Below are 12,297 nucleotides of genomic sequence, written 5' to 3' on the forward strand. Positions count from 1 at the left end.
AGATCAAAATCCTATCTTCAGTTATAGAGTATATTATAAGGAACTTACTTAAAAGTTAGTTTTTTGTACTTAACGGTGAGTTGCATTTTATACGAACGTGTTATAATACGTAAATAACTTCCTAATTACATTATTTTTTTATTATATCAATATTCAGTTTGAACAATTTCAGTTCTTTATGGAAACACGCTTTTTGTGTGTTATTTGTGGTTTTTCAGCATGACAAACATAGATTTATTTGAATAAACGATCAAAATAACACAATTTATTCTTTGGCAGCAAAGAGGTTGGATGAATAATTCAAAAGTTCATTTCGTCATTTGAATTATTCAAACCATGGAAATAAATCAATCTCTATGAATGTGAGTAGTAATAAAATATTTCATCTTTTTCATAAAGAGACTTCAAATCATTGGGAATGATTTGTTTTATCGGAATGAGAACATCCTCGCCTTTTTCCGTACATCACCTCGATTCTTTCTTTATTCAGAATTTTTTATTTTAAAAATAAATTTTCTTTACCGTATAAGCAAAGCAGTAGGGAATAAAACCGAAAATGATCCATTGTATTTATTCAGTTATCGTGAGACCCATAGTTACCTATGCTTTACTCATCTGTTGACCAGAAACGACGACATTTGAAAGTTTATTCTGCATTCTTCCACTGCATCAGTTTGTACAATTTGAAGCCGAAAAGAGTGCTTAAGGATAAAACGATCTTCAAATCTCTTTAAAGATGACCTAACAGGACATCTAAATATTCTAAAAACTATTCGCATCAATCCTCTACTAATCAACAATGAACACTGAATGAAGAAAAGATACAACTTTGAGCGACGATTTCGACTATTTGAACCTGACGTGATACTTGGAAACGCGATGATCCTGATCTTCGTGCAGGATTTATTATTTGCTACTCAAATGGTTCAATAATCAACAGTTAAGTGGATGTGGGACCAATGGCCAACTGTCTAACAAGTTGAAGTCCAAGCAATTCTGGAATGTACTGGTTTTTGTATACGCAGAAAATATAGACACTCAAACATTCGCATCATATCCGAGAGTCGAGCAGGTTTCAATGCTTTGAAGCCTGCCACATGCACGTCCCAACTTGTTTGGGAGTGCGTCCAATCATTTCAAAAACTGGATTGCAACAATCAAGTCAAATTATGTTGGAGTCCTGGTCACTACGGAATTAATAAATTTCATATTTTAGCTTTTAATATCCCTGATTCAAATAACTCACGACTTTGAATGTCACGAAAAAAAGTTTCTTGGTATTTTGACGTAGGCCTACGTCTTTGTTTTCTATGCCCAAGTACATTCTGTATAACTGAAAATCAAACCGGTCTAATGTTGGGTTAGACACCATTCGTCTACTGTGATATTCTCTCAAATAGGTTAAAAAGTAGGAGGGTGGTATTCAAGACACGACCGCATGACGTTGACTACCGTAATCTTATATTCCATTAAAACAAATAGTAGGGGGAATTGCAACTCCAGTATTTGTTGCATTTTTATCTAACAGTGCATTTCTGAATGCTGAATACTAGAAGAATGGATCTCTCTTATTTAATCGCTGTCATTTCATACATACCGCATGACGTAGGACTCTATATTTTTCATCTAACAGTGCTTTCTTATTTGCTGACATTAGAGCGCTTTGAACAATAATTAATAAATAATATAAATGACATATATGGATGAAACCTTATTTATATTGGCATCCCCGCTTCCCAGGTATTCAAATTAGAAAAGCATTTGTTCGTAGTTTAAAATAACAAGAAAAACAGAAAATTCAATTAGCCGCTTCTGTAACAAAATTTCGAGGCACCAAAAGGGGCCAGGTGCCGAATATATCCATGTTTTTGGTCAGTCCGTCCAGAATTCTTTCAAGATAGCGTCCGTATGTAGCCGGTACGGTTTAGTAATGAAACTGATGGGGTGAAATGTTCGAACGGTACGTTTTATACCAAGGCTTCGTCAGATAAATAAAAAGAAGGTGGGGCTACATAGGTGATGGAATGGTAAGGAAAAATTTTTCTTGAAAGCTGCGCCGGCCGCTGTCGTAATATTAACACCAACACAAACATGCGTTTTTGCATGATTTTTTCCGCTATCAGCAGCATTTGGTAAAACAGAAAATTCAATTAGCCGCTTCTGTAACAAAATTTCGAGGCACCAAAAGGGGCCAGGTGCCGAATATATTTTTGTTTTTGGTTAGTCCGTCCAGAATTCCAGCCATTTTAGTATTTTGCAGTGCCATTTATTACTAACAGCCACCAGCATAACGAGTAAAACCGGCACGAGATGACCGGTACTCTTGTCTTTCCTCCTTTCAGCTGCTATCACCTAGCGTCCGCATGTCGCTGGTGCAGTTTTGGAATCAAAACGATGGGGCGCCGGCCGCTGTCGTAAAATTAACACCAACAAACAGATGCATATTTGCAAGGTTTTATCCGCTAGCAGCAGCATTTTGTAATAAAACAGAAAATTCAATTAGCCGCTTCTGTAACAAAATTTCGAGGCACCAAAAGGGGCCAGGTGCCGAATATATCCATGTTTTTGGTCAGTCCGTCCAGAATTCTTTCAAGATAGCGTCCGTATGTAGCCGGTACGGTTTAGTAATGAAACTGATGTGGTGAAATGTTCGAACGGTACGTTTTATACCAAGGCTTCGTCAGATAAATAAAAAGAAGGAGGGACTACATAGGTGATGGAATGGTAAGGAAAAATTTTTCTTGAAAGCTGCGCCGGCCGCTGTCGTAATATTAACACCAACACAAACATGCATTTATGCAAGGTTTTTTCCGCTTGCAGCAGCATTTGGTAAAACAGAAAATTCAATTAGCCGCTTCTGTAACAAAATTTCAAGGTACCAAAAGGTGCCAGTTGCCGATTATAGTTTCCTGGTTAGTCCGTCCAGAATTCCAGCCATTTGAGTGTTTTGCAGTAGCCATTTACTACTAAAGCCACCAGCATAACGGGTGAAACCGGCACGAGATGACCGGTACTATTTTGTCTTTCCTCCTTTCAGCTGCTAACACCTAGCGCTGTCGTGAAATTAACATCAACATAAACATGCATTTTTGGAAGGTTTTTTTCCGCTAACAGCAGCAATTGTAAAACATAAAATTCAACTAACCGCTTCTATTATAAAACTGCGAGGCACCAAAAGGTGCCAGTTGCCGATTTCTTGTTTACTGGTTTCCGTCCAGAATTCCAGCCATTTTAGTATTTTGCAGTAGCCACCAGCATCACGGGTCAAACCGGCACGAGATGACCGTTACTATTTTGTTTTACCTCCTTTTAGCTGCTAACACCGAGCGTCCGTATGTATCCGGTACGGTTTAGTAGTGAAACTGATGGGGTGAAATGTTCGAACGATACGTTTTATACCAAGGCTTCGTCAGATATTTAGAAAGAAGGCGGGGCTACATAGATGATGGAATGGTAGAGACAAATGTTTCTTGAAAGCTGCGCCGGCCGCTGTCGTAATATTAACATCAACACAAACATGCATTTTTGCAAGGTTTTTTCCGCTAGCAGCAGCATTTGGTAAAACAGAAAATTCAATTAGCCGCTTCTGTACCAAAATTTCGAGGCATCAAAAGGTGCCAGTCGCCGATTATAGTTTCCTGGTTAGTCCGTCCAGAATTCCAGCCATTTAAGTGTTTTGCAGTAGCCATTTACTACTAAAGCCACCAGCATTACGGGTGAAACCGGCACGAGATGACCGGTACTATTTTGTCTTCCCTCCTTTCAGCTGCTAACACCTAGCGCTGTCGTGAAATTAACATCAACATAAACATGCATTTTTGGAAGGTTTTTTTCCGCTAACAGCAGCAATTGTAAAACATAAAATTCAACTAACCGCTTCTATTATAAAACTGCGAGGCACCAAAAGGTGCCAGTTGCCGATTTCTTGTTTACTGGTTTCCGTCCAGAATTCCAGCCATTTTAGTATTTTGCAGTAGCCACCAGCATCACGGGTCAAACCGGCACGAGATGACCGTTACTATTTTGTTTTACCTCCTTTTAGCTGCTAACACCGAGCGTCCGTATGTATCCGGTACGGTTTAGTAGTGAAACTGATGGGGTGAAATGTTCGAACGATACGTTTTATACCAAGGCTTCGTCAGATAATTAGAAAGAAGGCGGGGCTACATAGATGATGCAATGGTAGAGACAAATGTTTCTTGAAAGCTGCGCCGGCCGCTGTCGTAATATTAACACCAACACAAACATGCATTTTTGCAAGGTTTTTTCCGCTTGCAGCAGCATTTGGTAAAACAGAAAATTCAATTAGCCGCTTCTGTAACAAAATTTCAAGGTACCAAAAGGTGCCAGTTGCCGATTATAGTTTCCTGGTTAGTCCGTCCAGAATTCCAGCCATTTAAGTGTTTTGCAGTAGCCATTTACTACTAAAGCCACCAGCATTACGGGTGAAACCGGCACGAGATGACCGGTACTATTTTGTATTTCCTCCTTTCAGCTGCTATCACCTAGCGTCCGCATGTCACTGGTGCGGTTTTGGAATCAGAATTATGGGGCGCCGGCCGCTGTCGTAATATTAACACCAACAAAAAAATGCATATTTGCAAGGTTTTTTCCGCTAGCAGCAGCATAAACATCGGAAACAGAAAGTGACAACAACAATAACAACAAAGTCAGATCGATTGTATCCGTTAGTGTCGACTGTGCTTGGGAAGAGAGGTAGTGATTGGCTGCGCGGTATGATTTAGACAATCGATATTAATTATCAATTTTTCAATAGTGTATCTCAAACAAAAGTTTGTTTTTGTTACATAAATTTAACCGTAAAAGAATTTCTGATCGATTGATGCCAAAACCTCGAAAACCTGATTATAGATGACTGCAAAATAAGCGCTCAAAACCTGACCACTTTTCTCTGGTTTTCCCTGGTTGAATTACTAGATTTTCAAATTCAGGGGCCTAACTTCGATATAGACGTTAGTCAACGTCAAAAAAACAGAAACTCCCCATCCCAGTAGGTCAACCCATGTTTCCTTCAATGAACTTAGACTAATTTGATGTCTCGAAAGTAAAGCTTTTTCGAGAAGTTCGTGATAACTCCCGTTCTCAATCAATTCATTGCTTTTATAGTTCAATTAAAACTGATGTCATGAAGAAAAACATGCTGATACTAAGCACACTTGGCTTAGCAGTGCGCATTTATAAAAAAAATACTTTGGAATTCCATATTGTTTTTGCAGTACTCAACAATAGGCACACTTCACTGGAACCAATTGAAAAGTGAACACCTCTTTCTGCAGCAATAACAAAAGATATGAGAGAATCCAGTCTGTTTAAATTTTCACCATCCTCTCCAATTAAATCCGAAATAATTTTTGTCGCCTGTTGAACCAACAATGTTATTACACAACTGAAATGAAACACTTTAATAGCATAAAAAGAGTTCGTCAGCTAAAATTCATCAACAGAAATCTACTCTCATCTAAAAATGAAGTTACTATTTTTTATCGCTTCATATAAAAATTGATATCTAAAACATCGATCTCTTAACATCACAGGAAAAAATCATCTCGGTTTGCCAATTTACATTCGGTCTTTAAACATCTCAACTCCACCAACATCGAACTGCAAGCTCTCCTCAACAGGGAACGGAAGCGTGTTGGGTCGCGGTGATTTCGTTAATTCGCACACGCCGCAGGAAATGGAATAGAAAGGAAACCTGCTTCGAACGTGTTCCAATTTCCTCTCGATCACAGTTAACCACACACAACAGCTCAGCCAGCCAACCAGTTGTTCGCCCAGAAAAGAGCGGAGGTCGTAAATCGTAAAGCAAAAACTCAAAAAAAAAAAAAGATATGAAAAATCGAATGACAAATCATTAAGCAATTAAGCACTAAACTTGACCAAAGGTTTCGAAGGAAAACGCGAACTCCAAAAAGAGAGAGACAGAGACAATCGTGTTAATTCCGAGCGCTGTCCGTTTCTCTTTTTTTTTGCTCTACTCCTGCCAGAGACGCGAACTGGTTGGGACACAAAGCGAGCGAAAAGAATGAACACCAATCAAAATTGCATAATAATTGGATCTATTTTCACTCTTTTCTTCTCGTTACAGCCGAATTGTTCTTCGCATCCCGCGTGTGTTTTGTGTCAGTAAGTGCGTGCGTGTGTGTGTAAATCTTGAAAGCGACGCGGATGATTGTGCTGAAGCAGCAGTTGACGTAGAAAAAGAGGGGCACAGAAAAAAATGTATAAGGAAAATCAATAATAAATAGAATGCAGTCGTATTAGTGTTTTTTAATGTTTCATTATCATTAGTTTTTTTTTTCGGGGTTTATTTGTCCCGGTGTTTTCGTAATTTTGCTTTCCGTTGTGCTCCATACAGTCAAGTGGTGGTTCTTCTCTTCTCCGCGATCGCATGATCGCTGCGGTGTAGAGCAAATAACAAGCGCATGAAAAATGAGATTGAAGATTAGTGTGTGCTTACGGTGAAGTCGTCGGGGGCACCGAAGCAGGGGAGCGTCAAGAGCTCTGACCACGAAATCAAAACGGAAATTGCGAATTGTTGTTGCCAAACAAAGCCGTATTGCTAGCGGCGTGACCGAGCACCAGCACCTAGTATGAGTGCGGAGTTGAAATTAGTGTGCTGATGACGGTGTAATTATCGTGGGCTTTCTTTAGCGATTGGTGCTTGGCAGTGCAAAGCCCACGAAATAATCTAGCGTGTTTTTTGTGCGTGGTTTTTGGCAGAATTACGCGCGCATGAAGATTAGCTCTGCCTACAGGCCCGTGATCGTGACAAGCAGTTTTGAATTCGATTTAATGAAGAAGCCGCGCGCAAAGAGAGCGAAGTGTGAGGCATCATGAGTTAGAAAGTGTGAAGAAAGAGATGGCGCAGCAACAGACTGAAATCAATGAGAGTCTCGGAAAAGCTAACGATATAGGTGCCGATCAACAACAGACAAACAAATCGAGCAATTTGCAAAATGGTACTGATACTCAACCAGGCGGAAAAAATTCTCAAAGTGGACCAGTAATGGGTGGTGAGAAAGCAAAATCACTGTCCGGCGCAGCTGCCGGAGGAAATGGTGGAAATGCTCCGTCTTCACCAGCCTCCGCTCCGCCCCACCCTCCTCATCCGGGATCAGAAAATGCCCCCGGAATGCATCCCTACGAATCCTCGGGACATCATATGCCACCTACTAGTAATGCCGGCTCGGCAGACCCGAATAACAAAGACGAAATTCATCATCACCCTCAGCATCATCCAATGCATCAGCAGCACCCGCAACATCACCAACACCAGATGTTCGGACAGCCGCCGATGCAACATCAACAATACCCTAGGTATCATCATGACCCGAACATGCCTCCGGGTGATCCTTACGCGCACTATCGCATGAGTGCATCTCCGGGTGGTAAGCCTGGTTCAATGATACCTCCGAATAGGCCACCTCCGCAACGCTATATGCAGGGTCCGGGTGGTCCCGGAGGTCATCCACCCGGTCAACATCCCGGCCATCCGGGACAGCCGACGCAGGGTCCAACGCCCACATTGAACTCGTTGCTCCAATCGCATCCACCTGGGCAACACCCGCAGCACCGTTACCCGAATAGCTACGATCCAAATCAACCGCAGCCACCACCATCCCCTGGTCCGGGTCAACCGGGAGCTCAACCGGGTCAACAGCAGCCCCAGCAACAGCCCCCACCCGGGCAGCCTCCGCAACCGTATGGTCATCAACAGAGTTGGGCTCCGCCACCGCGACCCTACAGCCCGCAGATGGGCTCGCAACCGTATCGTCCCCCTCCACCGGTAAGTGTAGCTTTTAGAAGTTTCTTGATTTCTTTTCTCAATATTTTACAATAGCTGATTGTGATCTTAGAAAATTCATAATTTTCTCTCGTAGTCACTTCAAATTATCATTATTGCAGATCTCAGTGTTGAGAAGTTACCATTTGTGATTGACCACACAAACTCATTATTTACTAATATTTGTTATAAATACTTAAGCTACTAACAAACCCCTCTTTTAAAAATTACTGCAGATCTACCCGTTAAATCTGCATAAAATATGAAATATATAATTACAATTGTTTTGTATCGCCTAAAACCACCGCGTTCAAAATCCATTCATATAAAAATTGACAATTTGATTGGTTCTACCAGACATTCATGTAAAAGTTTCTATTTGAACATCCGTCATTTAAACTGTCAAACAACAGAATACACTTATAATGAATAAATGACAAAAAATTGCTATTCATTAATTTTTGCAGGTATCTAACCAACATTTTGAGCACTCAAAACCTGAATTTTTCGTTCACAGATTTCAGTTGACCTGATGAGTGTTAATCGTAAACAGGCTTGTAAACGTTTCATTGTCACGGTAGAACAACATTTCACTGCGATAATCGTATTCATTTTTTTCTGACGGTGGCAAGGCTCGCTGTCTAAATGCATTCTTGAACAAACATGTCAAACTAGTACTCACCACCACGACGTTTTTTTTTCCAAACGTATTTTGATATTTTTTCTAGTAATTACGCACTTTGTGTGCGGAGATTCTATTCTATTGATCTTGTCATAATATTTCTCAACATGAATAGGATTAAAACGACAGGAATAGGCCAGAATAACATCGCCAAACGAATGACAGTCACGGCGTGTAAAAAGAACAACTTTATTTTTAAAAAATGGGCATCGTCTGAATCTTTACCATTTGAAAATATAGCTTTTTACCTTTCATTTGAGACCCTCCGGAAAATCATCCATTGCGGGCTTTCGAACAACTTTTTTTTTTCATTAAAAAGAATTCTGACAGCAAAGCGTTTAACTACCGGAAGGATAGTACGGTGCCACAAATAAAAATAAAAATGCTAGAACTTTTGAAGTGACACAGTGAAGGTTGTATGTTAAGTCGAGTGCAACTTTCGCTCATACTAGAATTTTTCAAACACCCCTAAATTTGAAATTATGGTCAAAATGCCGTTTTTTTCATCTCAGCGCATGAAAATTATTTTTAACTTATCTGGTTTCCAACCGATTTTGAATGTTTAGCCCGTTTTCGAAAGGGGAAAAATACAGTTTTCAAAATAAATACAGGTTTGTACTAACTTCAATAAAATATGTTAGTTATTCGAGCTTAAATCTAATCTTCAATAAAATATGTGAGTTATTCTTCAATAAAATATGTGAGTTATTCGAGCCTTAAATCTAATTTTTTATAGTACGGTGCCACAAATAAAAAAAAATTCTAGAACTTTTGAAGTGACACAGTGAAGGTTGTAAGTTAAGTCGAGTGCAACTTTCGCTCATACTAGAATTTTTTCAAACACCCCTAAAATTTGAAATTATGGTCAAAATGCCGTTTTTTTCATCTCAGCGCATGAAAATTATTTTTAACTCATCTGGTTTCCAACCGATTTTGAATGTTTAGCCCGTTTTGGAAAGGGGAAAAATACAGTTTTCAAAATAAATACAGGTTTGTACTAACTTCAATAAAATATGTGAGTTATTCGAGCTTAAATCTGATCTTCAATAAAATATGTGAGTTATTCTTCAATAAAATATGTGAGTTATTCGAGCTTAAATCTAATTTTTTATAGTACGGTGCCACAAATAAAAAAAAATTCTAGAACTTTTGAAGTGACACAGGGTCTCAAATGAAAGGTAAAAAGCTATATTTTCTAATGGTAAAGATTTTGACGATGCCCATTTTTTTAAAATAAAGTTGTTCTACGATACACGCCGTGCAGTATGCATCTTTTCAATGCGCGAGTGTCAATTGACCATCTGTTCTTGGTGGTAGAGGCGACGCACACTATTACAAAAGCTGCTAAAACGTGATCGAATCGAAATTATTTAAACCCAAAAAAATGATTTTAGAGTCACAGTGTCTTCAGTAAAGTTGTTCAATAATTATTCTACATGTTATAGAAGTTACAAATTTGTGATCAATCCACTTTACAGTGAGAAACGAATTTTACTTTTCTCATTTTGGAATATAAAAATCTAATGTGTGCGGCAAAGTTGTAACACATTTTGAAAGAAACATCTTTGTTGAAGTCATCATACTTCTACCATTAGGTAGGTAGTGTGTAGGCAAGTGTAGATTTGTGGACCTTTCTATAGATTAACCCTACAAAGCAATTTTTTCAATTTAACTTTTCATTACTATTTTCTACAATTTTTCAATGTTCCACAATATTGTTTGCTATAACAAAATGAACAATTTCTTTGAAGGAATTAAATTTTTCTCACATATTTCTTTGGTTATTGACATTTTTTACTAAAACAATGCACTGATTTACACTAACTACGTTTTACTCAAAAAAATATGATTTTGGCGCCATAGTGTCTTCAGCAAAGTTGTTTTTATTAATTATTTCCCATTTATAGAAGTTGTAATTTTGTGATTAATTAACCTAAAAGTGAGAAACGAATTTGAGTTTTCTTATTTTTGCATATGAAAATTCACTTTGCTAAGTAAAGTTGTACCACATATTATAAGAAACAAGTTTGTCGGAGACACTATCTGCCATCTGTTAATTTGAATGACCTATTGTGGAATTTTATTAAGATTGTTCTTTACAATCATTTTTTATAAAACTTCTTATTGTGATTTTCTGAAATAATAATTTCTATCTCTTATATTTATTTAGTTATTGAAGATTTTTATTAAAATAATGCACTAATTTACTTAGAGATATCTTCACGGAAAGAATGCAAGAGACAAATGCCTATATCTGGATTGTAGATTTCTGTTAGTAAACCAGTGCATTATTTTAGTAAAAATCGTCAATAACCTAAAAAAATGTGAGATAAAAATAAACTTTCTTCGGAGAAATTATTTGTTTTGTTATAACAAACAATATTATAGAACATTGACAATTTTTAATTTTTTTAATGTTGTATTGAAAAAAAAATAAAAATGTCACTCTATAGAAAACTCTAAACTTTAAATGGGGAAATAGAAGCATGATGTTTTCGACAAAGTTGTTTTTTTCTGAAATTTGCTACAACTTTGCCGAACAAAGTGAATTTTTATCTGCACGGATGTTAAAAGTAAAATTCGTTTTTCAATTTTAGATTGAATAATCACAAAATTGTAACTTCTAATAATTAATGGATCAATTTTGCTGACAAGTCTACGGCTTACAAATCAAGTTCTTTGAGTCAAAAAAAAATCGATTGCGTTTTTTTGCAGTTTCGGAAACAGTGTGCGACGGTTGTTTTAAATTTACGAATGAACGCCTACTGCGATGCACACTAAGGAAGCGAAACCACATGAAAGTGTTGACCGCTTACAAGCCTAATCATGAACACCACAAGTCTCTTGGAAAAAGGATTCAGATAAGCGTCAACAACTCCGTTTTTTATATACACATGCTTTTTATAGTTTAAAAATTGTAATATTATAAAATCATAACTTTAATATACAAAAAAATGTTTCAACTAAATTTACATATTTAGCAATTCTGTTCGATTCCCACATTATTTCGAATATTTTTTAATTCTTGTAGGGTTTTTTTTTAATATTTTGCATGGTTTAGTTCTGCATCGCATTCAGTTATTTGACTCACAGTGCCCATTAACAGCACTTTGACTTTTGCAATATCGATTTTTTTGGGACACCCTAGTATGTACCCACATAAAAAGAGGTTCGCCTTTACGGGCAAAAAGTTTATTGGAAAACCAAAGAAACAACTTTGTTGAAGTGAAGTAGGAATGTTACGTATATTCGCATCCGCATTCGTAAATACGGATCATCCGGTTGAAAATTGACATTCGCATCCGAATCCGAATCGTGTATCTTGAGATTTCATGCGGATGTTAAAACAAAAATATCACTCCATAAAGTTTTGTAGCAAAATCTTCCTTGGCGTGCTTGCTGCTCGCTATAATAACTTTTGCACTGGGTTGCGACATGTCAAGCGAAATAAGCGAAATAAAACACTAGAAATGCTACTAGATCCGCATCCGTAAAATCGGATCATCCACATGAAAATTTACATCCGCAACCACAACCACATCTTAGTTCATCAAAGATTTTTTTTAAGTTTTACAGATGTAGCTGCCTAAAATTCTTCTAACCAAATCAAAACGGTCACTCTTGAGAAAAAAAATTTTTTTTTCTATCAAAAACTTTTTCATGTTCATGCTGTTCAGCATTTTCAAGATTTTTGTTTTTGAACGTTCCCCGTGCGTCTCTTGAACGTATGGACACTACTCCAGATAGTGCTACCAACCCCTCAGTTAAGTTAGAGCAAAATGCGTCAACTAAATTTGAGAATTGTAAA

General features: G+C 37.7%; 1 protein-coding gene across 6 annotated transcripts in view; it reads left to right on the plus strand.

Moving 5' to 3' along the window:
* Window positions 1-12,297, plus strand: part of LOC129730702 (trithorax group protein osa) — a 356,997-nt gene that overhangs the window by 39,760 nt on the left and 304,940 nt on the right. For all 6 annotated transcript variants that reach the window (XM_055690240.1, XM_055690241.1, XM_055690236.1 and 3 more), the window contains exon 2: window positions 6,110-7,810. In XM_055690240.1, coding sequence (XP_055546215.1) covers window positions 6,884-7,810 — 927 coding nt within the window. In that variant the 5' untranslated portion in view covers window positions 6,110-6,883. The remainder of the gene's footprint in view (window positions 1-6,109; window positions 7,811-12,297) is intronic.

The sequence above is a fragment of the Wyeomyia smithii genome, chromosome 3 (genome assembly GCF_029784165.1).
Source record: "Wyeomyia smithii strain HCP4-BCI-WySm-NY-G18 chromosome 3, ASM2978416v1, whole genome shotgun sequence".
In the NCBI taxonomy this organism is placed as follows: Eukaryota; Metazoa; Arthropoda; class Insecta; order Diptera; family Culicidae; genus Wyeomyia; species Wyeomyia smithii.